This window comes from Notechis scutatus, chromosome 4 (genome assembly GCF_049901735.1).
Source record: "Notechis scutatus isolate UNSWTSFEM ecotype Mainland chromosome 4, rNotScu1.2, whole genome shotgun sequence".
Lineage (NCBI taxonomy): Eukaryota > Metazoa > Chordata > Lepidosauria > Squamata > Elapidae > Notechis > Notechis scutatus.
This window is the reverse complement of record NC_142012.1, coordinates 23,900,379-23,927,246: the sequence shown is the minus strand read 5'-3', so window position 1 is coordinate 23,927,246 and position 26,868 is coordinate 23,900,379. Positions and strand designations below refer to the sequence as shown.

The window sequence follows — 26,868 nt, the reverse complement described above, 5'->3', positions numbered from 1 at the left end:
TTTCATTTGCACATGCAAGGGAGCTAGGTTGCGAGCACAAAACTTTCTCTTCCCTGCTACCCCCACCACTTCTGCTGGTCCATGGAGCCAGAAAGGTTGAGGACCGCTGCTCTGAACAATTTCCCTTTATGGCATTGTATTCCTTGCAGTGTCCTGAATGTCCTCAGTGCTTTCCTGTCTGCCATTCTACACACACACACACACACACACACAAAGGATCAAGAGAAATAAATCGGGCAATGTTCTAAGTTGCAACCGGTACTATTTTGAATGCATTTCACCCTAAGATCTAAGCAGCTAATAATATTTTGCTTCAATAAATGAGATTGCTACTTAACAAAATCCCAACAATACTAAGAGAATCATACCAATTCAGTACTTAGTATTTAGCATCATGTCTTGCTTTTTATTTAAGTCAAGATTTTTTTTCAAATTTAAATCCTCATTAAGATACTCCAAGGATTCTGATGGGCACATCAGAACTGAAGGCAGGTTCTCAACCATTAAGGGCAATGCTATTGTTCTGTCCTACTACAGAACATTGTTAATTAGATTTATAAACTGCATTTTTCTCCACAACTGGCAAAACTAGCTTTCCATTTTATCTTTCCACTCACCCCAAAATACTTTGATTTTCCACGGCTGCGGATAGATACAACCTGTTATTTCCTGTTGCTTGTTCATTGACTTAACCACTGCATTGTATTGATTTTTCAATGTCAAAACAATTCCTGCAAGTTACCATTTAGTATTACATTTTAAGGTGGTCTATTTATATTTGTTTAACATGGAAGTTATCTTTTCTCCTGTTTTTAAAAAAAGTCCCTCCTGCCTTCTTGCTGTTCATATTCTGTAGCAAACTTGTGTTCTATGATGCAGACACAGACATGCAAATTGATTGATATACAAAGGCATAAAAAGAAAAAAAAAGAATAAATGGTATATGTGCTGAATCTAGCTATATACTAAAGGAATATAATTTATTACTGAATAAAGTGCTGAAAAGGAAAATGTTAAATTCATATTCTGCTTTTACACTGCCACCTACTGGTGGGGGTGGGGGAATCAAAGCAACTATATTTGAAGTATTTTATTCATATTAAAATTTCTACTAGTTGGATGGAGGATTATAAATCTGAGATGTGTTTAGATCCATGGTAATTTCGAAAAAGGCACTTCAATGTGTAAAGCTCCGAATAAATCCCAGTGATTTAAAATACCATAAGGCTACATTGTGGAAATAAATTGCTTAGCCTTTATAATCAAGATACAGCACTGACTGGTTTTTATGGCCCTGATTAAGCAGTATTACAAATACTGTATGGAAATGCTCAGCAGCTTTCCTTATGCGTGTCAGAAAAACATGGCACATTGGAAAGTTCATTTGTATTTGTAAAATCCTTCACCAGTCTTCTTTCCAAGTTTCTTCTCCTCTACCAACTGATTTAGAACCTGGCTTGGAGCAAAAAGAGGATTTTCCGGTTCCAATGAATGCCATCCTGATTAGAGAGAGGGAAAAACATACAGGCATTAACACCTCAATCTGATAACGTGTCACAGATATTTATATATTTTTCAAACCTTTTCATTCAAAACTAATTACATTTTTTAATAAAGTGATAAAGCTGGCTGCCATACTTGTACGCAAAGCAACAAGAGAATTTCAGTTCAAATATTGCAACCCTTTTAAAGAAGACTATTTTCTAGTTAAGTTAACATTAAGGTAGTTAACTTAATCCTATAGACAACTTAGGAGGTCAAAATAACAAAGTGATCACAAAGGAATTGGATTATTAATCTTTTTTTCTGGGATTTTTACACATAACAAATCTCAGGTTATTCATAATACTCTTAAAAATTGAAGAAGTGGATAAATATTCATAGGGTTCTCATGTTTTTATCTTCTGTTGTATTGGCCAGTCAAGCCTGGCTCTGGCCCTTGCTTTGGTTCCACAGTTATACGTAGAAACAATATCAGAATAGTAAGCAGAGACAAACTGATCACATTTGTTGCATTAGGGCACTGTGTGAAACATTGCACATCAAAAACAAGTAATTTTTTATCCAGCGTGACTGTTTTTACGTTTTCAAACAGAATGATATACATACCATCTACAATGAATTTACTGGTATCTAAGCCGACATAGTCTAAGAGTTCAAATGGGCCCATAGGATAACCTGCCCCAAGTTTCATGGCAACATCAATATCTTCCTTTGATGCATCTCCTAGACAAAAGATTTAACCGTTGAATTGGCAGAGTTCTATCTCTCTTCTTTATTTTATTCATCCATCAAATTTATATAGCTGCCCATATCACTAAAAGTGACTCTTGTTGGTGAACAAGAATCAAGTTTATAGCACTACATAACACAACACAACTCCAAATCAAAATTATAGTAAATCAGCAGTTTTGCAGAAGAGTGTTGACTAAGACACTGCATTATTATATCACAAACCCTCCGAAACTGTGGGCCAGAGAAGCATCCAATATACAGTAGAAGCTTCTTACCCATAGTTCAAAATGGCTTCCCTTTGAGTATATTTACCTAGCTACCTATCAGTGTCTCTAACGAACAAGTCTCATGCATTGCAACGGCAAGAATAACAGTCACCAAGAAAGTGAGAATTACACAGAAACCCACTTCTAGTCTGGCATTCACTACATATGCTAAATCATCCCAATGGCAATTACTACATGGCTGATCTACAAAACCAGATATACACATTTTTCCAGGTCTGACAGTTAAAGGCTTTGTCTTCTGAATAATGGAGATATATTAATCGTATTTACTTTATCATAAGCATTTTTGTTCTTTTTTTTAATGTTAACTTTCTCATATTTTACCAAATGTTGGCAGCATGTGGCCCACAAGTTTTCTACTTCAGTGAAGAAAATGTTCTCAGCAAAGTGAAATTTTGGAAAAAGCCTGTCAGCTTTTATCTATTCCACATTAAGCCATAAAACATTGCCAGTGTAATCTGACAATTAAAACATTATTTTAATTAGATGCTACCCTATTTCTTGTAACAATCATTTGAATGTATGTGTTTCAATTCCCTCTTATAAAGTATTTAAAGTCAAAACGATAGCTGGATTCAAGCACTACCATTAAATGAAGTTCAATAAATTAAAAAGTTTCAAATCAGAAAATAAACCCATCCAGTTGTGCAAATGTAATGGTTGATTAAATTTGGAATGCAACGTTTTGTGGCAATATTTTTGAGAAAAAGTTCTTTATTCAAAATCAGTCCTTTGTTTTTTTTTAAAAATCACTAATTTATTCTTATTCTGCCTTTGAGGAGTAATTAGCAATATTTGTTGATGGATAAGCAAGAAATACAGCTAATCTTGCTTCACAAGCTAAAAAACACTTATAAGATCTACAAAGGAAGCATTTAATATCTAAAATATATTTACAGGATCTTGATAATGGAAGTCTTTCATCTGTAAAGAGAGGAAAGGCTGCCTTCCAAACAAAATGTTTGAAATAATATTCTTAATAGCAGACAATCATAAAAGGGAGCTTAATCCTGAATAGTTAGAGAGGAAAGTTCTCTTTAGCTCTTTATATAGCAGCCATGCTTGCTTTGAAGAACACACAGCTTACTTCAAGAGTTAACTGACTCTTAGGTTTGAAAGAAAAGGACAATAATTATCCTGTATTTCCAGCAACACGGCAACAAGCAGCACACATCTTCCCCATCCTGGCTGCTCTCCAGGTGTGTGGACTTCAGTTTGCATAATTCCACATGATCCACTCATTGTCATGCTGGTCATTGAAGGCCAAACATTTGGAGGGCACTAAACTTGCAGAAAATTGAGTAAAAAATCATCCAAAGTTAGGAAACTTCCAATTTTTCACAAAAGGCACTCCTCAAGGCAGTTTTGTGGTAGTTTTGGAATCAAGTCATGGAGAGTCACCTTAAAAAAACTAAGACCTTTGTTCTATTCTACTTTAAAAGGTAAAGGGTCCTCTTGCACATACGTGCTAGTTGTTTCCAGCTCTAGGGGGCGGTGCTCATCTCCGTTACAAAGCCAAAGAGCCAGCGCTGTCCTAAGACATCTCCGTGGTCATGTGGCTGGCATGACTAAATGCCGAAGGCGCACGGAACACTGTTACCTTCCCATCAAAGTGGTCCCTATTTTTCTACTTGCATTTTTACATGCTTTTGAACTGCTAGGTTGGCAGAAACTGGGACAAGTAACAGGAGCTCATTCTATTATGCAGTGGTAGGGATTCGAACCGCCAATCTGCCGATCTTTCTGATTGACAAGATCAGCATCTTAGACACTGAGCCTAGTTCAATTTAGTTGACATCAATTAATCTATTCCAGGGATTAGAAAACCCCATCACCCTTTTGTTTGCTTGTATGCTCACAATCTCACCAGGTTCAGCACTTTTAGGTCAATCGCTTGCAAAATGAAACCTTACTTCATTCAGCATTGCAACTATAATTTTAAGATGGATTTTTCTAGGAACATAAAAAGCTAATTATACCGTACTTCCAATTCCATCAATAAGCACCAGAATGTAAATTTATTTCCCTAATGTCACAAGAAGCTTTTGGAAATGGAGATGGAGAGGGTTTTTATTTTAAAAAAAACCCAGCAGATACAGAACACACATTACCCTACATAACAAAATTGGCTGGAAGGAAATGAATTTTTTTGCACTCATTGTCATTTAAACAGAAATTTGAAAGAGGTCTCTTAGGGATGTGCACGAAATGGAAAATGTATTTTGCCAAACAATTCTGGGTGCGCTGTTGCTCAGCAGAAACAAAATCAGGAACATTTGGATTGTTCCAGGTTTGTGTCAATATCTTTGCTTCCAACGTGGCAAAAAGTGCAGCAGGCTGGCTCCCCTATTTGGAATCTCCCCAGTGCCTCCCGCCAGGAAAGATTTTCGTGGGAGCAGGATGACTGGGTATCATAGATAACTAAAGGGAGGCAGGGAAAGGAAGTGGTGGGAAGACCAGGGAAGTGGATGGGCTGTTTGGATATGATGCCCTTGAAGACAAGGAGTTTGGCAATGACAGCTACAGGAAGATAGGAAAAGTAAAGAGATGGAAAGATTGAGGGGGCTGGTCCTTGGCTTTTTCCTGCTCTTCCCCAAACATACACCTCTGGCTGGAACATGCATATTTTGATTTACTGCCCGACTGAATAGCTTTTGTTTGGAAATAATTCTGTATGTAAGGTTTTGTTCAGCTACACTAGAAACAGTAATTCCTACTACATGAACTAGTGAGCTTTTTGAAGGGTCTATCTATGTGAAAACAACGGAAGACTCCTAAATAAAGCAGCTTCATTCTAAGATTTCTCCCAGGGGCTTTGCAAAGACTTCCTCAGTTTGGGTCTAGTGTGGATGAAGGACATAATACTGTGGAAGGTACCAACTTATCAAGGAATAATTTTTGGTTTCATACAACCAAACACTATTAGTATACAGACCCCTCACATCCCGGACATACACTCTTTCAACTCCTTCCCTCAAAACAACACTATAGAGCAGGGGTCCCCAACCGCCGGTCCACGGACCGGTACCGGGCCATGAACAAGCCTTACCGGGCCGCTGGTTGCTGGGCGCCGCCATCTTTTTTGGTAAAAAGCGCTTCTGGTGAGCTTTTCCGGGTGAAAGCTCACCGGGCGCTGTTCGTCATAAAAGATGGCGGCGCCAGCGCTCGGTGAGCTTTTCCGGGTGAAAGCCATTTCTACCCGAAAAGCTCACCAGAAGCGCTAGGCCGCCATCTTTTTATGATGAACAGCGCTTCCGTGACGTCACCGGAAGCGCCTTTTCGTCATAAAAGATGGCGGCGCCCAGTTGACGCCGGCCTACCGGGCCGCGGCGCCCAGCTGATGTCGGAACCGGGCCGCGGCGTCGAAAAGGTTGGGGATCCCTGCTATAGAGCACTGCACACCAGAACAACTAGACACAAGAACAGTTTCCCCCCTGAAAGCCGTCACTCTGCTAAACAAATAATTCCCTCAACACTATTCCAACTATTTACAAAGTCTGTACTACTATTACTGTTAATCTTCTCATCACTCCTTATCACCCATCCCCTTCCACTTATGACTGTATGACTGTAATTTTGTCACTTGTATCCTTACGATTTATATAGACTGTTTCCTAGTATGATTTGATTGTTGATTGTACCCTATGATTATCATTAAGTGTTGTACGTTATGATTCTTGATTCTTAACGAATGTACCTTTTCTTTATACTGAGAGTATTTACACCAAGACAAATTCCTTGTGTGTCCAGTCACACTTGGCCAATAAAGATTTTTCTTTCTTTCTTTCTTTCTTTCTTTCTTTCTTTCTTTCTTTCTTTCTTTCTTTCTTTCTTTCTTTCTTTCTTTCTTTCTTCTTCCTTTCTTTCTTTTTCTTTTTTCTTTGTTTCTTTCCTTCTATCCATCCATCCACCCACCCACACACACACACACACACACATCTATCTATCTATCTATCTATCTATCTATCTATCTATCTATCTATCTATCATCTATCATCATCTATCTCTGCTAGAAGTTACTATCTGCTAGAAGGATCACGATCTAAGGGGAGAGGTATCTCTTGTTGTCCAAGATACCTCAAGAATCCTTAAAATAATCTTACAAAGCCTGAAATCTTGGGAAATGGCTAAATGTCACCTGATTGGGCCTTTTTATTCTTAGGAAAAGACATTTTATTTGTAAACCCACCTTTGTAGATATTTGTAACCCACCTTTATTATTTTTACAAATAACTCAAAACAGCCAACATACCATCTTCCTCCATTTTTCCCCACAACAACTCTGTGAGGTGGGTTGGGCTGAGAAACAGAGTGACTGAGGTGACTGACGTAAAATCATGCTGGTCATAAAAGACATGGAAGTGAAAAGAGGAGACAGGCACAAGAAAAAACTGCTTAATTCTCACTAGAACCAAAGTCAGCTATAAGATTAAAAAAAAAAAACATAGGCAAGGTGGTGGGGGTTGCAGTCCCAAATATTGGTGGAGATGTACATGTATGTGGGTAGATTGACAATTTTCTATAACTTTACCCTTCTCAAAAAGCCGAACTGCTTCCATCAGGTAAGGCAGAAGAAGTCGATTCACAACAAAGCCAGGAGTATCCTATGAAGAGAAAAAAAAAACCTCACCAGGATTTATGGTAAAATAGATCACTTTTACAATATAAGTATTACTGGCAGTCCCCACTTAACATTCTTCATTCAATAACCATTCAAAGTTCTGTTGTTTTGCCAAGCCATTGCTGAATGAATGGTAGTTATGGACAGTTCTCAAAGTTATGGTTGTTGCAGCACCCTCTGCTGATCAAAATTTGGGTGCTTGGCAGACTCATTTACAGCTATAGTATGTACTTCGGTTCTTCCCACCCACCTGTCTCTCTCCCCCATTTCCATTCTTTTGGCAGTCCCACGCTCTGTTTCCTACCCCTGCAATCCCTCACACCAAGCTCTTCTCACTGCCACCTCTGGCCTCCTGAAGAGACCAGGTGCACCTCAAAAGCAGTAGGAGGAAGAAGACTATGAAAGCCAGCTGGGGAGAGCAGGGGGGATGATAGGGGTAGGCACAGAGGTGGTATTCAGCAGGTTCTGACCAGTTCTGGAGAACCGGTAGAGGAAATTTTGAGTAGTTCAGAGAACCAGAAAATACCACCCCCTGCCACGCCCACCAAGCCAGGCCCACAGAACCGGTAGTAAACAAAATTGAATCCCACCACTGGGTAGGCAGCAGAGGTGGAGTGCAGGAGAAAAAGATGTTCAGAACTGAAACAGCAGCAAATGTGGCAGGTGTGTGGTAACAATAGTGTGGTCCTTGCCCAACAACCACAATCAGGACTACCAAAACAGCCATTGCTAGGTGGCATAGTCATGTGATGTTCTGCCTAACAACCACTTTTCTTAACGATGGAAATGCATGTCCCCATTGGGTCTGATAAGCAAGGACTGCCTATATCACGGGGTCTTGGCAATTTTAAGACTTGTGGACTTCAATTCCACAAGTGCTGGCTGGGAAATTTTGGGAGTTGAAGTCCCCAAGTCTTAAAGTTGCCAAGTTTAGAGATCCCTGGCCTATATAAACAAATTACTTACTCTTTTTGTTACATATACAGATGGCTACTATCAACCTGCCATTATTGTATAGTGGGAAAAAAGAGAAAACAAGGCCAGGTTCATGTTAGAATAAAACCAGGCTTCATAAAATATTCTAGAACTATGTTATATCCCTCCATCTTAGGTGGTTGGGTGGTTTAGCATCAAAAAATGTGCTTCCAAACTGAGATCAAGGCAAAAAATCCTCAGGGTGGCCAGGTGTGAACCTACTACACTGATATTCTTAATTTTGAGGTAAACTTGCCTTGCACGATATTGGATTTTTCCCGACGGCTCTGCTGAAATCCATGAGAGACTCAAAAGTCTTCTGGCTCGTCATCGGCGTCTTGATAACCTAGCAGCAAAGACACTATCAAAGTGAAGAGACTTTCCACAATCTCAAAAGCAATTTCATACTGCATCATGGTATAGGAGCGAGATTAACCAAATCAGACTTCATTTCTTTAAATCTCAAGTTCAGATAGTCCTCGACTTACAACAGTTCATTCACTAGTTATGCGACCCCCGAACTACATAATAAAAATGGAAGTTAGAAATAGGGTAACAAAATAAAAGATGGTATCTTAAAAGAGATAAGTAAAGATGATGACTAACATGTTGAATATCATTATGTTAACATTGTATAATCAATAGGTGGACATTACTATGTTAAAAATTGCAGAATTAATATGCAACGAAGGATGTTGTAACTTTGACTACTGTTTAACAAAGATATTTGTACCCAGATCACACACTGTTCAACTGAAGATGGAATGATTGCATTAAAAATAAAAAAAAATGCAAAAAAAAAAAAAAACCAGTTCATTTAGTGATTGTTCAAAGTTACATCGGCACTGATAAAGTGACTTAGGACCGTTTTTCACACTTACGACCTTTGTAGCATCCCCATGACAATGTGATCAAAATTGAGATCCTCGAGAACAGACTCTTACTTATGACTGTTGCTGTCTCCCAAAGTGATCCCCTTGACAAGCAAAATCACTGGGGAAGCCACATTCCCTTAGCAACCAGGTTACTTATCAACTGATCAACTGTGGTGGTTTGCTTAACAACTGTGACAATGTCATAAAATACGGCAATACTCACTTAATGAATGTCTCACTTAACAACAGAAATGTTGGACTCAATCATGGTCGTTAAGTCGGGGACCACCTGTAGTTTTATGACAAGGAACTTCTTTTTCACCACTTCTCTGACGTTTGTTAAGTGAGTTTGCCCCATTTTACGATTTTTCTTGCCACAGTTGTTAAGTGAATTATTGCATTTGTTATGTTAGTAGCACAGTTATTAAATGAACCTGGCTTCCCCATTGACTTTGCTTGTCAGAAGGTCGCAAAAACTGATCACATGACCTCGGGACACTGCAGTCATAGAAATATGAACCAATTGCCAAGTATCTGAATTCTGATCATGAAAAAGGGTCATAGGTCACTTTTTTCAATGCCGTTGTAACTTTGAATGGTTACTAAATGAACTGTTGTAAGTCGAGGACTACCTGTATTCTTGAATATGTATTCAATATCAATATTCAATATCCAAAGCAGGGGTGTCAAACTCGCAGCGTCTTGTCATCACGTGACGTATCGTGACTTTTTCCCCTTCGCTAAAACAGGGGTAGGTGTGACCAGCACATGATGCATCCAGCCCACGGGCTGCGAGTTTGACACCCCTGCTCCATAGATTCAAGGCACTCAATGCCTGAAGTCCTTTTTTCGCTCATTGCTGTATTTCTCTTTGGTATCTGCTTGGACACTGTTGGGACAGAATCTTAAACCAAATGGCTATTTTATCCAAACGATAAATTTTACTTATATATTTATTTCCATTATTAATTTGCATCCCAGCTTTATTATGCTCATAAATAACTCAATTAACATTTAAATAGCAGCATGCATTGAACACGACACAAGATTCATTTTAGAACACTCTTAAGATTCCTTACCTCTACAAGCTTCATGAGAGGTACCGGATTAAAAAAATGTAAACCACCAAACTGATCTTGCCGAGTGGTAGCATTAGCTAAGGCTGTGATTGACAAAGATGAAGTGTTGCTAGCAAATATTGTATGCCTGGGGAGAAAACAACATTCACCTTATGTTAGTTGCAGCTCTTCTTTCTACAAACATCTAACAATGTTTTACTTTTAATTTAATACAATAATTTACTTTTAATTCAACAAGATTGGAAAAATGAAGAAACATCACGAGACGAAGCGATAAATAGGAAGATACTAGACTGTGCTGAAATGGACAGACGTGTGCTGACTATTAACACAAAAAGAAGACACAGAATATTATCAAACATGGACTTTATTTTACCAGTGGTTGGAAAAAAGAGGTGGAGATTAAGAATGTAACCTGTACTGTTAAGCAATTAAATAAGCCAGATGACACGATGTACTAACAAAATGTAAACAAGAGAAAATCAATAAAACATTTAAAAATACTTTTAATTCAAAATGTTGTTCCCCAATCAAACAATTAATTATTTATCATTACGTTCCTTTCTACCTCTAAAATTTGGATAGAAAGAGATGGATCTTCCTGGAGAAAAGCTACTTGGTTCTTTCAATAGTTAAATTAAAATAATGAAGAGTATACATACAAGTTGATTTGGAGCAAATTTGGAGCTTCCCTAGCAGTAAACAATTAAATTAGAAGGAAATGAAACCTAGGATGTGCAAATAGTGGTCATTTCCTATTGATAATGGGCACTAGCAATTGATCCAAGTAATATTGTGTAAAGTAAAATTTAAAAATATTCAAGTACCAATTAATGGCCGGAGGGGAAATAAAGGGAAGCAAGAAAAAAAGGGACTGCTAGTTTGCACTTTTGAAATTTTTATTTTGTTTTTTTTTAAATTGGTTTTCAAAATATTATATCTATGTATATATTTCTTTTTTGTTTATGGATTTTTTTTGCTTGTTTTGCCCCCATAAATTAAAATAGGGGAGGTTTAAAAAATCAAGTTTAATTACATCCTTTTAAAGATTATTACTATTATTATATTATAAATCCTACCTTTCCCCCCTAATATTTTAGAAATGACCTCATTGCACTTTATATGGATGAACAAGCAATCAATTCAGATACTCATTCATTTCATGATAGTTTTAAATTATTACAGTCTCAGAAAAAGTAACGTATGACCTGTGCTTGAACTTATATTCATTGCACTACCCCCAGGGTTACATGATTAAAATCTGGGTCCTTGAAAACTGCCTCTTACTCATGACAATTGCTGCATCTTGCAATTAGATGATCATGATTTGTAGTCTTCCCAGCCAACTTCTGACAAGCAGTCAATTGGGGAAAATGGATTTGCTTAACAATTGTGTGATTCACTTAAAAAGCACATGATTTGCTTAATGGTCATGGTAAAAACTGTCATAAAATTGAATCTGATCACTTGATGACTCACTTAATGACTGATCCCAATTGTAATCATAAGTCTAGGACTACCTGTAAATTCTTTATTTACATTTTTGTTTCATTTCTATAAGAAGCTATTACATATATTAACTCAAACTTGAGATTCAATATTTTCAGTCGTTTATAGTCTATCTCAGTTACATGGGAGTTGACATCTGCACAAAGAAAATGGATTTACAGTTAAAAGATAGATGGTTCTGCATCAGATACACAAACACATGGTTCCAGATTTAAATCTGTAATTTGTAATGGTCTACAGGATTACAATACTATAGGCCAATCATAAATGACTGCAATGAAACATTTAGAGATAAAGGCATGTCTGTAAACATTCCTTTTGTATGTTTATATTTGCTTTAGCTTCTGTTTCCCTCTTGTATAATTTTATGTATTTTTTAATTTTTATATTTAATTAAGAGAGAGGGAGGAGGGAAAGAGACAGAGACAGAGACAGAGACAGAGAGAGAGAGAGAGAGAGAGAGAGAGAGAGAGAGAGAGAGAGAGAGAGAGGAGACAGAATGCTCAGTAGCAAAATAATTATTGAAAAATCCACATTCTTGTACCCATAAGAACGTTAGCTACAGGCAATTTGCATTCTCTTCTGCATTTCCTACATTCACTAACTGCCCTCTAACTTCATTTCATTTCCCTCTGATCTTTCCTTTTACTGTTTTTGGTTCCTTCCTTCTAAGAACAGACGCACATGAACATATGCCGGTGGTGTACACAATGGAAAAAATAATGAATACATTCCCAAAGTTTAGTGATGATAATTTTATAAAAGCTACAAATGTACAAACTTACTCCACAGACTGTGATGAGGTGCTTTAATAATATTTTAAGAAAATCTCAGTGACCGAGAGTTCTTAGATTAACACAGTTGGAAGGGATCTTGCAGGTCATCTAGTCCAACCCCCTGCCCAAGCAGGAGACCTACACCATTTCTGACAAATGGCAGTCCAATCTCTTCTTGAAAGCCTCCAGTGATGTAGCTCCCACAACTTCCGAGGGCAAGCTGTTCCATGGGTTGTTTGTTCTCATTGTCAGAAAATTTCTCCTTATTTCCAGGTTGAATTTCTACTTGTTCAGTTTCCATCCATTATTCCTTGTCTGGCCTACAGGTGCTTTAGAAGATAGCTTGACCCCTTCCTCTCTGTGGCAGCCCCTCAAATATTGGAAGACTGCTATCATGTCTCCCCTGGTCCTTCTCTTCACTAGACTAGCCATGCCCAGTTCTAGTCCACTCGTAGACATAGAAGCCACTAAGGTGAATTCGAGCCAGTCACTCTCTCTAGCTCAACCGACCCCTCACATATGTTTATGAAAGCAAATGTAGAAGGGAACATTATGTACCCACTTTGAGTAGTAAAAAATAAAAGCAGGGTAAAAAATAAACAGGTAGACAACCTCAAATAGTCAAGCCTTCCTTTCCTAATAAACAATCCACATGGCATTCTCTTTTAGAAATCAAATATTTTAGCATCTATAACCAGTTAGATATCCTTTAAAATTGAAGTATTCCCCAAAAGAATAAAACTATTGCTGTATTTGTAGCATCATCTGACACAAAAGGAACCAACAGGGGGAAAAATACTTATGTCATTGTTCATTTCAAGCTCAGCAAGAATCTAATCTCTCTGATAAGTCAAGTTTATAATAAACTCAAAGAGTAATCATTAAAATATGAACATACTAGCAACTCAAGGCTAAAAGAAAGGAAAAATGCATAAACTCAACTTCTAGATTCCATGATTACTAGAAAAGATTTGTGCACTATTTCATCATCCAATGCATGTAACAGGAATTTAAAATAAGGTGGTACAATGAACAGCCACTAAAAGTCGCACCGCCTTATCAAAGATGCTGCTAAAGTTTAAATTTAATATGACAGGATGTGACCATTATTAAACATACATAAAGTAATCTTAGTCATTGTATTTTAATTGTATTTTAGTTTTTATAGTTCTTGTCCTGGGTCCACCCTCTTTCTCCTGACTCTCCAACTTTTGGGAATGCAATTCCCAAGATCCCATTGAATCATCATCATCATCATCTTGATAACCCCTTGCAGGGTGGAGTCTGGGCAACTGAAGAGTGTTTTAATGGCTAGATGCCCTTCCTGTTGCCAGGGCGGAGTTTTGTTCAGCAGATATACTCCCAGTGTGCCCAGAGAGAGAAATATCTGCCTCTACCTAGGATCGAAGACACAGTCTCCTGATTGTGGGGCGAGAGCTCCACCTCTTGGCCCGCACCATTCCCCCAGATCCCATTGAATGGCTAGCCTTAAATATTACTCTTCCCTGATGAAATGTACAGGACTAATTATATTCCTGCTTTTCAAAAGATTTGCACAAGAATATAGCCATTCTTGTTCTTTGAAGGTAAGCTTAAAATCAGACACCTGGAACTGGGAAGTAAACTGCAGCATGAGGCTTTGCAATATGCTATTTATATTTAAAAATGCAAAAAAAATTGATACAGTTCACTTCTTTAGGATTCCTGATTGATAAGTTTTCTTTCAAAATACACCATTCCATCTCTAGCCCAATTTTGGCCTTTTTCTATGTTCCTCCAAATTCTGTGCTTCAATCCTAATTCAGTTATTTTAGATTCTTATCACTCTTTGATCACCTGCCTTATTATTATTTTTAACACATCTTACAATTTTTTTCTACACTTTGCAGAATGTGGCTGTCAAAATTCAACCTACTCTGCTATCAGTTGTTTCAGTTTGCTATTAAAAGGAACGATATGGATATAATGATCTATGAAAAATATAAGCATCAAACGAGCTTGTACTCTATTCATTCCATCATCAACCCTTAAAATCTATTTAGTTGATTATTTTATCAATTATATTTTGATAAAATTGCTCAATTTTGAACAGTAATTCCTCTGAAACAGCAATGATTACCTTTCTTTGGAAGAAGAAGGAGATAGGACTTTGCCTAAATAATTTACTAGAATGATTCTTCGGTGTAGGAATATCTTTTTAATCTTTGATCACAAGTGGAGAATTACACCACTTCCTTTCTTTCTGAAGTTAGTATTTTCACTCAGACCTCTCCTACAGAGTAGAGAATATCTTAAAATAATAAGAACCGTCAGTATGAAAGTAAGATGAATTATCAGCTTCTGGTGAACAAAATATTATTTGGAATGCTTTATTCGGCATGAAGAGCCTTGGTGGCGCAGTGGTTAGAGTGCAGTACTGCAAGCTACTCCTACTGCAATTTGGCAGATCGAATCCCACCAGGCTCAAGGTTGACTCAGCCTTCCATTCTTCTGAGGTGGGTAAAATGAGGGCCTAGATTGTTGGGGGCAATATGCTGACTCTGTAAACCACTTTGAGAGGGATGTAGGGCACTATAAAGCGGTATATAAGTCTAAGTGCTATGACAAAGCAAATAAGGGGGAATAGTATTCTTTTTTATCGCATTAAGCCAGAAAGTTTGTTGTGGCCCGCCAGCAGCCAGCAGAACAGTGAGGAGGTTGGGAAGGAACATGGGCCAGTCCTAGAGTCTGAGGAAGGCTTTAACAAGTGCTCTGAGTTAGAGGCAGAGATGGGGCCAGGGCCGTCCAACAGTTATCAGCTTCCTTCGGAGTTGGAGATCAGTGGGGCAGAAGAACAGCTGGAGCCTGTTCCTGATATGCGCATGCGCAGAGCTGCTAGAAGGGATCACTTAAGGAACAAGGGTTGACTCAGGAGTAAAGGCACAGGTGGGCAGTGAATGGCCCCTCCCATAGGGAATAAGGAGGAGCAAAAGGGGAGTGGTGTTTGCAGGAAACAATTAGTTCATTTAATTAGTGTGAAGATTTGTGCATGACTCTAAGAGACTCCTTGCCAAGGATTTTCTTATACAGCATTGTGCTTGGAAGCTATCGGCCTGGCAACTCTCCAAGCCTGATAAGGTCTGTGGTTGTAATTCACCCTTGAAAGACTGTTGGCTGGGACTTTGCTGGATGTGAATGATAGCAGAATGATAGGACATTAGCCTAATAAAAAGGGGCTTTGTCGGGACAAGGAGTCTGCTTCGTGATTTTGTGAAGCCTAGGTCAGAACAAAGTTTTTTTAAAAAAGCTAATATAAAAGATTGTACTATAAAATTAAAAGTCAGAATAATAAAGCTACGCTAAGTCTCCATACAACTTTGGAACTGCATTCAACCATATTTGAATTTAGGAACAAGTGACTTAAAATTCAATCAAAGATTCATAGTGTGTAACTCCTGAATTTTTCAGAAAGATGCTTTCCATTCTAACTTCTGATGTAACATCAAAGGAAAATTATTAAATACAGGAGATAAATCATACTAGTTGTACTTAATGAATATAGGTACTTGCATAATGACAGTAACTGGGACCAGAAGCTCCATTACGAAGCAATTTGGTAACAAAGCACTACGTCACATGACTTATGACAGCAACTGTGATTGGCCATACCGATTGCTGTTGTTAAGCGAATCCTATGTGATGCAATGTCATGTGGCTGCAATTTGCAACCTCCTGTCAACTTCCCCACTGACTTTCCTTGTCAGAAGCTGACAGGGAAAGTCACAAAAGATGTTCATGTTACTGTGTGGATGTCATAATTGCGAGCCACTTGCCAAGTGCCCAAATCACAATGACAAGATTGTACGGACAGTGCAACAGTCATAACTATGAGGATCTTTCATAAGTCTCCCCCATTCGGCAACATTGTAATTGGACAGCTGTAAAACAAGTGGACTTTAAGAATTATGTGTATATGTTTATTTAAATTGAATTTCGATAAATTCAAAATTAGTTTTCATCCTTGCTGGGTCCAGTTTTTTGGGCCCAACCCCTAGCACATCAATTAAACTTTTTTCAAACTTGGAAAAGAATGTGCAGTTTTCCTTTGACCCAAATGTTCAAAAACTATTCTTTTTCATTATTATTTATTTATCAAATTCTGATGCCACCCATTTCACTTTCAGACTTACAGAAGAAGGAGGCTATTTAAATTTAAGATTTAAATGTATTAAAATCAATTAAACAGGTGCTGCTCTTGTGGCCCGTGGAACTATTCAAAGCTAACTATAACCTCCCAGTTCTTTTTTATTTTTTATTTATTTATTTTATATATATAGTGTGTTATTAGTTTATCGAAATATAAAATATAAAGGCATACAAAAATAATGAAAAAGAAAGTGAAAACAGAAGGAAGAGAGAAAAGTATAGGGGAAAAGGAAAAAAGAAAGACAAGCATTGACTTCTGACTCTTTTTAACACATACAATAATTGTAATAATATATAACCTCAATTTTTTTACTTTTACATAGTAATATGTACTAGCGATTTCTATAACAATAAATCTATCTAATCAGCAAAACCCAAAATCAAAGTTTCGGGTTTTTTTTCACCTCAAGAACAGTTTTTCCAGGTATTAACAAAATTGGTTGTAATGTTTTCTTTAACGAAAGCATCTAGCAAAGCTGCTTTTCCTTTGAAATAAATAAATGTTCATTCTCCCCATTTCTCTTAAAACAGTTAATATTTTCAACAGATTATTTATGCATCTGGTGAAAAGTTTATTTGGGTTGTGAACAGGAGGGTAAATCTGAACAATCAACCCTATATTTAAACTTTTGTTCTTAGACTAATCATCAAAATAATCAGAAGGTACAGTAGTGCAAATTAATATTTTCATCTTTCTAGTTAGTAATGACTTTTTGTATTTATCTTGTCTGTAACAATTTTAAAAACATACTCCGCCGCAAACTTATCCAGTGTCTTGAAGAGCTCAATTTTTGGGGCTAAGTGTTCCAAAATGGCCTCCACTACAAGGTCAGTGCTGTGGACCACAGAGACCGGATCCGTATTCACAGTTATATTCTTTAAGGCCTTCTCAACAAATTCTACACCAGCCTGCAAAAGTTGGAAAAGCAATAAAATCTGTTTACTGGGTGTTACATTTGTCTGCATAAACAGAAGCTTACTTCAACTTTAACATGGTTTATTTGAGCTTTATTTATTTGCCAAATTTATCAGAGTGGATTTGATTTAAATCAATTAAATTATGATTTAAATCAAGTTGATTTAAATCACGATTTAAATCACTAGTAAAAAGGCTTAATTTTTAAAGAGCAACTGTCATCTCTGTCCCACAGCGGCACCTCCTCTGATCCGCTGTTAACTCACCAACAGTCCCAATATTGCAGAACATAAAGCCTCATGCTGCATAACTAAGCTCAATTTCATGCTGAATAAACTAAATTATTAATGCATTTTAAATAGAAAACTGTTTTTAGATTTTTACTCCAAAAGCATTTTATTAAAAGAAATTTAATAAAAAAATTAAGTCTGATTTAATTAAAAAAAAATCTTTTTAAAAAATAATTGATTTTTATCCACCCTGAAATTTATATAGCTACCCATTTCACAAATGTAACAATAAAGCCAATAATTAAAAAATCTTAAATAACAATCAAAGCATGTAATAGAGTGTGATTTTATAAAATATTAGGAATCTGTTTGTGCAACATTGAACTGATACAGGAAACTAACACATTATTGTTTGTCCTTCAAGTAGCAAAATGCATTAGAGAAAATGAAATCACTGGCAGCTTTATGTCCTCCCCCCCCCCCACCCCCCCGCCCAAATAAATGATGAAATTCCACCTCTGGGGCTTCACACAATTTTCCATGTGCAGCTGTTCTGATTCCCTCCCTGTTTGGCAGCACATGTTCCAACTGTCAGCACTGATATCTATCACTATGGCAGAACTTCAAAGATACAATCACCAACACACCTGAATCTGAGCTTTTCACTCTATACAATCGGGACATTTGCACCATCTCTTTCAAAAAATATTAATGCATAAAGCAGGTGCCTCTTGCCTCAACTTTTGGCTTCAGACACTGAAGGCAACAAGCTTTGAAGGCAACATGCCTGAAGCAAAAGGTGGCTGCTACTGAAATGCTCAAACTTACAAAGCAGTGAGAGCAGCCATCTGATGCACTTTAAAAGCAAGTATTCTGTGCGTTGGAGCAGAAAATCACTGAAAGGGCCAAAAAGAAGCAGTATGGTTGTTCTACTTCAGTAGGTAAAAGCCCTTTGGATTGGCTTCAAAGGGGAGATTAGAGGCTACAAATGCATATGCAACAAGTAACCCGCAGAAGCACTTTTTGAGAACTTTTTAGAATGGTTATTTATGTTGGATTTTAAAAAAAATTTAAGTTTTAAAAAAATCAATACCTGTTTGGTTTTAGTTTAGCTTTCCTCATGTCTCCAACATTTTATTTCTGCATAGCAGCCTTCCTTAATCTTGTGACCTCCCAATACAGTTGAGGGTCCTTTATTTTATATTGGGGAAAGTTGGCCTGAACATGAAAAAGAACACTACCCTTGTCAATATTTATAAAAGGTCACCTCGGGTTTCTCTGCAAACTTTTTCTTTGATAGTTTCTTCAGACTATCCTCGATTTGTTTCTTGGACTTATTTAATATTTCATCTGACTGGTCCACTAATACCACCGTGTGGCCAGTTGCCGCAGCAACCTGTAAAAAAAGATAGGAAAGGGAGAGGAAAAAGAGAATTTAATCCATTTCCTACAAAAATGTGAAGGACCCTAAGGTGAACATCAGGAGTAAGTGGAAATTTAAGCATTTACTGTATGTCTCAAATATCATCCAAGCAAGCTTCCTGAACAAGCAAAGGACCCAGCTCCATAAAAAGAGACTCCATTATCTTTTGATTGGCCTTCTGTTTTCAGAAGCACCTTTGAATACAGTTCTTAGCCTCCTCCTAACATTTGTAGGGACTAAAGTGTGAATCCATCCTAGAGAACTTAATTCAAAATCTAATAAAAATAAATCAAATTCAAATTAACCAAACTTCTGTCCACTCTTCCCAAATACTAAAACTTAAGTAAAAGCAGAAACTTCTATGCTAACCAAGGGGGAAATAACAAAGCAAAATAGGAGGATAAATTCCAGATCAAAGCAATATATTTATCAGACCTACACAAAATATTGGCAATTTTTGATAAACATTTACAATTTCAAGGATTCCATTCACCTCCCAACCTCCATGTGTTAGTTTTTAATGCCTTTTAAAATGCCAGCAGAGAATAATAGAATAACAGAGTTGGAAGGAACCCTGGAGGTCTTCTAGCCCAACCCCTGCTCAATTAGGAAATCCTGTATCATTTCAGACAAATGGTTGTCCAATCAAATCTGATAGCCACAGGTAGGCCCTGCAACAGGAAAGGGTAGCTTCTTTGATCCTAGTATATGACATTCCATACAGGGACAGGACCTGGAAGATCAATCTCTACTTGTCCTAATTAGGATATTACTTCATTATGGTTTGTTTTTAAGAAATTAGATGAACACCATCATCTTCATAATTCCATAGTTGTTAGTCTTAATGGAGGAAAAAAATTAAAGCCAGCTGTCCAGAAGATGGCAATTACAGTACTGTATCTTACTTATACTGTGATTTTGGTACAAGCAAAACACAACAGAGACATACGAAGGGAGCATCAAGCCTTCCTTGGTTCAGACAGATGGTATAATTGCAAACAGAAATAAAACACCTTACTCGATTTGTTTCTGGAATGACCACACTACTAGAAGGCAATCAGCAAAAAAAGATGAAACTTTGTTTTTTCTCTAAAAGCCTTAAATGGAAACACTTAATTATTTTTTTTTTAGAAAAGTTACATTTTAACATGTATTTGCCAAAGCCAGTAAGGAAAGTTTAATCTTTAAACCATTAAGTCTTCCTTCTAAAGGAATCTGTCGGTAATGCATAGGCTGGATTCACACACTGTGCTGAGTGCTAAAATTGTTTGCTCTGCACTGAGTTAGAACATTGTGTGAAACTGGCCACTGTGGGTTATAAATTTCTCTAAAGTCAGCCAATTGTGGTTTACTTAACCATAGTTAATATAACAATGACTCAACACAAAGAATGAATTTGTCCCTTAAAATGATGTGCTTGGAAATTTGCACAATAGTGTTTTAAAACTAGTTTTTAAGTTATATAATTATCCATGGTTTGTATCATCCATATGGGTAGTACATTTAAATTATGGTAGCCAACCATATCCATCATTATGAAATGTGAATATGAAGGCAGGTATTTTAATGGGTGTAACGCCCTTAGCAGATAGGCTTTTCCATTAGAATGCCTGATGTGTCATAAAGGAAGAAACCAATCATTTATGAATGAAAATAATAATAATGGGAAAACAAAATTAGCGTGGAAGCTAACATTAATTTTCTCCTTCCATTGCCAATTTTTTCTCTGCCCTCTGCATTTAGTAGGGGTGTCAGACTGGACCCATACAAAATGGGTCTGAGATTACTCTGTACAAATGCTAGTCAAAAAATGTTTCTTAATAACCTATCTGAGTATTTCTGAACTTCATAGATATGTGAATTTCGATTTCCTAAATTCTCAACAGCATTCGTGCTGGTTAGAAATTATGGGCGTCATGTTCACATACCTGTGGTGTGCCCTGGATAAGGATGGGCAGCATATGGCACAGAGCTATTGTGAAACCATTTTGCACACTTCAGTCGTATTTTACATCCCTAAATATAATTGTGTGAATTTATATTAATGCATATGTCAATGAAGCTTTTCCATTTATTGGAAATATTATATTATATTCTTCTTACGCTTCTCCTACTCATTTTTCTTCCTCTTCCTTTCTCTTGGGCCATACCAAACCATCTGCTGAATACTTTGTTCCATTGGTAGAGTGTCCCACCAAACAGTCTTACACAGATCTACACTATATACTTAAATCAAGTAACAAACTGACTCTGCTCAAGGAAGAAATAGATCTCTACACGCTTAGTTGGGTTCTCCAGGCTGTGGGAAATCAGTGCCAAGGTACTAATCAGGTTTTGTTTTTGCGGACCTTTTAGCTCATGTCCCAGCAAGGCTTCCTCAGCCAAACAGTGGTTTACAAGTCGGAATTGCTTTCTGACAATTATATATGTAATATTTTAACTTGGGAACTGGGCTGGGGGGGGGGGTGGATTGGAGTTTTTCTAGAATTAAGTAGATGCTGGGAAAAGTGGTGTCTCTGTTTGAAATGGTTAACAACATTAGCTTGCTACATCTGGCCTGTTTCAAATGTCTCACTACCGTAGATGGTAGATCTCATCTTTGCTATTCCCATTTTTTTACTATCGGTTCTGTGGGCGTGGCATGGCTTGGTGGGTGTGGCAGGGGAAGGATACTGTAAAATATCCATTCCCACCCCACTCCTGGGGGAAGGTTACTGCAAAATCCCATTCCCTCCCCACCCCACTAAACTGCTTTCCAGCTCCATTCTCCTGTGCAGGGCAACAAAAGAAGACCCAGCCGATCAGCTGGGACTCGGGAGGCAGAGAAGAGATGGGGGCGGGGCCAGTCAGAAGTGGTAGTTGCCGGTTCTCCAAACTACTCAAAATTTCCTCTACCAGTTCTCCAGAACTGGTCAGAACCTGCTGAATACCACCTCTGACTTTTTTCTGCTTATGCAAAACTCTTGCTTCTAGAATGAAAAAATGCCAAATTATAACTTTGCAAAAGTTGTGTAAAAGTTACTTCTATTTGCTTACCAATCACCTAATCCCTTGCAGCAAAGGAACGGTGCCCTTGAAGAATAAACCATACAAAGCATGCAGTTGTCTCAGGTTGCTAATGTGCTGTAGTGACGAAACACAGTCTGTGCTGGGAAGGTAAGTTACCAAAAATATTTCTGGGCTAGTCTTTTCTGTAGAAGTACTTATACGAATATCTAACAATAGGCAGATTTATTTTTTAAAAATGGCATTAATCATGTTCTCAAGGGCTTAAATCCCCAAGGAATCATCAAATTTAATTTGACAAATCAATCAATCAATCAGTAAAAGCAAGCAATGAAAAGCTGGAAAGGATCATAGGTGAATTATGTTTTGCAAGATGATAATTCAAAAGCAACCACTTCATTTACAACTACATGTAATGTATTAACATGTAGCCTGATACATTCAACCTGTTACATACTCCTAACAAGACTATTGGATTGCAGCCTAAAAGAGCCAGTAATAGATGGAATTAAGAAAAAGGAATGTGTAAAAGTAAAGAAATATTGGACAAAAATACATACATGGTTGGAAAAAATGTTAAAACAAATTATAGATTATAATCCAGAAATATTTTTACTAGGCATAATACCTGAACAATATGATAAAGGGAACTTATATTGGATACTACATGTTTTGACAGCAGCAAGAATTGTATTTGCACAGTACTGGAAAAACGAGGGAACACCTACAGAGGATGATGTAATTCAAAAATCAAATTTAGATTGTGCGAATGGACAGATTGACATTAAAAATAAAAGAAAAAGAAGATACAGAGTACTTTCGAACATGGGACTTATTTTATAAATTGTTGGACGGTAGAGGTAGAAATTAGGAGCGGGAAAAGTATTATAATACATAAATAAATATGACCTGAAAAACTGATACACAACCAATTTAAATATAGCAAACAAGAGATGAGAGATTATTACATGTTAGCATGATATTATAAGGTTAATTTCCCCCAATAAGAATCAGCTTAACCATGGTATTTAAAGCACATTTAAGCAACAGTATATTACAGTCTTTGCCAAAATTACTCATGACTCTTTCCCAAGAACATTATATGTAGAAAACAATGGTTGGATTTACATCAAACAGCACATCAGTTTGTTATATCCATGTTTTCTTGCATAAACTACAACTAAGTTCACAAATAATGTTAATCCAGAGATGAGCAGCCTGCAGTTCCAGAACTGCACACAACCCAGTTTCTTTTCATTGACCCTTGAAACCATTTTTTCACCATTGTTGCTCAACATCATCAGTGGTATGGTTTCCTACCATCTGGGGTCATAAAAAGGAGCCAAAGCTGCACCAGAAACCCTAAAACAAAGTTATTTCTTTTTAGTGAAAAAGATACCTTTGCTCCACATTCTCCACAAAGGTCCAGTGGGGGAAAAGAGAGAAAAAAATCCTAACTCTGCCCATTCACGCCAGTAGGACACTACATACCAATTCTGGTTTCTTCCTCCTTTCCATTTATGGAGCCTCTCCAGCACCAAAAAAAAATGCTCCCCCTTCCAAACTATAAACTGTTTTTCAAGCCATAACAAATTAAAGCTATCTATGTCCACTTGTCTTTTTCTTACCCCAACTAACTTGGAACAAAAAGGATCAGAGTGCAAAGATATAGTTATCTTTATTGCATCAATTCCTTAGCAAAGAACGATATGATTAGATACTTGAATGAGACCTACCAACAAGGTACTGTGCAATTTGGAGACTTCCATACTGTTCAGCAGAGCTGCCTGGGGGTTATTGTCAACTTACCGAGAACAGTGTTGTGTATGTGTTGCAACGTAATATGGACACATGAAAGACGGACCTTGCATTGTGATAGCACAATACTGCTTCTGTTGCTTTGACAAAAGTTTTATTTATTTGCTAAATTTATTTGCCACCTATCTCGCCATAGGACTACCATTCTGCGGGTGCTTCTGTGGTTTAGTGAAACGAATGAGGTCTGCCAACTAACTACTTCAACACGCACTTGCTGGAACTGTTATTTAAAATCATACAGCTGGAAGAGTCCATTTAAGCCAGCATCTCCCAAAGTGGTCAATATCAGTTCTCAAGGCTTGTCGAAGCTACCCATTATTGCTGTTGTTATTATTCATAGTACTCTTAAATAGTATTCATTTTTATGTAATAAATGGTCGATGAACGATCTGAAACTTCATGAAGTAGTTGATGAGTTGAAAAGTTTAGGGACCCCTGATTTAAGCCAATGAGCCCACCTCCTCTGCCAGCTATTTGCTTATCCATTTGAGCATTCCAACAAAGGGAAGCTGGCCATGTTTTTTGACTAGATGGCTCCATCATTCAACTGTTCCAAATATCAATGAAATTTCCCTAAAATTAATGAATCTGCCTTACCTTAAGGTTGTCCCTTTGGGAAATAGTTAAAACCATTATTTTCTACCAGGCCTCGGAGAAGAAGGAGTTATACAAAGTCCTCAACTGCTATGTTTTGTGGGGATTTTTTAAAGTGTCACTATTATTTAATTTTTTTTTCTTATTGGAAACTGCCGCAGTTGCTTTAATTTAAATACTGTATTTTTAAAAAAACAGGCTATCAGGGTTTTTTTTTGGGGGAATAAGAGACTTTTTGTTGCCTCTTCAATAAAAAAAGAAATTCTGGAATGGCACTGGTACAAAAACAAATGTTGGGATGAGACTTAGTTTGAAAGTTCCAAGTTCCGAGTGTCTATGGAGATTCTCAATCATCCAGGTCATATTTGTCCCAAAGGTGCTTATTCATAGAGGCAATTGGATTTTCTGGTTTTTCTTTGAAGACGTTTCGCTTCTCATCCTAGAAGCTTCTTCAGCTCTGGTTCTTCAGCTTCTTCAGAGATGAAGAAGCTTCTTGGATGAGAAGCGAAATGTCTTCAAAGAAAAACCAGAAAGTCCAATTGCCTCTTGAAAAAAGCACCTTCCTGTATAATTCCTAAGGTTTTCAAAGGAAGTTATAGTATTCAAAAGGCAGCATATCCCTTGCAGCTAAAGGTTTTTTCTTACTATACCTTGAGCACCACACCCCCAAACCACATTGGAGGCATGTGCAATTCTCTTACTAGTGTAGCTATGTTTCAGTTCAGCTTAATCGGATCTTATCTACAGATATAACTCTACTCCACCTGCAACCTGGGTTTCTCAATCCCAGTAAAGACATGTGGACTTCCAACTCCCAGAATTTCCCAACTATTCTATTCTACAGTAAAGTACATGTTGCATGAGAAGTATAATTCCCATACTACAAACTAAGTGGGCATTCCCGGAGTTGTAGTCCAACATTCCTGGAGAGCTGCGGTGTCCTTCTCCTGCTGGACTCTTGCTCGTGGTTTTGATTCCCTCCCCCATTGCAACATGACTTAAGATCACCCTCCGTTTTGGTATTAATAAAAAGCATTTTTTGGCACAGATTTTCGGGCTCTTAGCCCAGCGCTCGGGAAAGCCAATCGCGGTGAGAAGCAGATTTTCCATGCGCTAACCAAGGGCGGCGGAGGGCCAGGGAGGCTCTAAACTGGGCTGCTCCAGCCGACGCCCCTTATTTGCAGCCCCGGAGGGCTGACGGCTGTGTGAGGCAGCTCACCTGGGCGATCCCGGAGCCCATTAGGCCGGCTCCGACCACCGTCACATGCTTGATCACCAGCTTCTTGGCGGCTGCGGTGGAAGCCAGACGCACGAAGGGACGGGTCGCGAAAGCCATGGCGAAGCACGCTCTTGTGCGAGGAGGAGGAGGAGGAGGAGGCAGCGGCGGGGGCGTAGCCGGCCCTAGAGGCAGCCGAGGATGGGCGGGCCAGCGCCGACAAATCCAGCGCGATGCTGCAGACCCGAGGGCCGAGCTTCCTGCTCGTTCCTCCCATTTGCCTTTAGTCAGGAAGGCTGAGGCTGGCCAGGTTGGCTAGTGGCGGCCTAGGCCTGCTTTTCTCTCTGCGGCGCCTTCGGTGGTTCTTCGGCGCCTCCTTGTTTTGCAGACTCCGTCGGTTGGCAGACCTCATTTGCCAGCAAGAAAACCTCTTGCTTTTGAACTGCAGGGCATTCTCCTTCGAGTACCTTACTGTTTCTCAACCTTTGGCGACCTGAAGAGGTGTGGACTTCAACTCCCAGAATTCTCCAGCCAGCTTTTGGGGAATTGGAAGTCCACACTTCTTCAAGTCACCAAGGTCGAGATATATTGGGATACCACCCTCCAAATAGGACTTGCCAGGATTTGCTTAGGCTAAATATTTCACCATTTGTTTTTCAAGGCGTAGGAGCCATTATCGAAAGTGTAGTAGACACATGTCTGTTAAAAAGATGCTTTCACTTAGTTAAGACGATGATTTGAGTTTGCAATCTGCAATATAATTCTACAAATCGGATTATAACGTTGTTCAGGAATGGTTTGAATTCCATTGCGCTATATTTCCCACCCACCCACGGTTTTTTCCCCTGAATATTTTAACACTTTTTGATGAACAGTTCTTGGAAATAGCCGAATCTTAAAACTATTTCATCAACTTTCTCTTGCTTAATAGCACTTAGACTTATATACTGCTTCACAATGCTTTACAGCCCTCTCAAAGCAGTTTAGAGTCAGCATATTGCCCCCCAACAATCTGGGTCCTCAGTTTACCTATTTCAAGGTTCTTGAATTTCAACTTCCACATCGCTGTCACTTTCACTTTAAAAAGAACATTACATATATTTAATGATGTGGGCTTTTACTA

General features: G+C 38.0%; 1 protein-coding gene across 1 annotated transcript; it reads right to left on the bottom strand.

Moving 5' to 3' along the window:
- Positions 1-385: 385 nt before the first annotated feature.
- HADH (hydroxyacyl-CoA dehydrogenase) lies at positions 386-25,888 on the bottom strand. Its single transcript, XM_026668671.2, has 8 exons — positions 25,749-25,888; positions 18,956-19,084; positions 17,294-17,451; positions 10,073-10,199; positions 8,375-8,464; positions 7,054-7,126; positions 2,110-2,226; positions 386-1,499 (listed from the first exon to the last, which is right to left on the bottom strand). Exons 1-8 carry the CDS (start codon positions 25,863-25,865, stop codon positions 1,381-1,383), a joined length of 930 nt encoding a protein of 309 aa, XP_026524456.1. The 5' UTR covers positions 25,866-25,888; the 3' UTR covers positions 386-1,380.
- Positions 25,889-26,868: the final 980 nt, after the last annotated feature.

Excerpts from the sequence above, each read along its gene's own strand:
- HADH (XM_026668671.2), bottom strand. The coding sequence starts at position 25,865 with ATGGCTTTCGCGACCCGTCCCTTCGTGCGTCTGGCTTCCACCGCAGCC. Across the intron at positions 19,085-25,748 it reads TGGGCTCCGGGATCGCCCAG|GTTGCTGCGGCAACTGGCCA; the intron begins GTGAGCTGCCTC and ends CTTTTTTTACAG. Across the intron at positions 8,465-10,072 it reads CTCTCATGAAGCTTGTAGAG|GTTATCAAGACGCCGATGAC; the intron begins GTAAGGAATCTT and ends CTTTGCTGCTAG.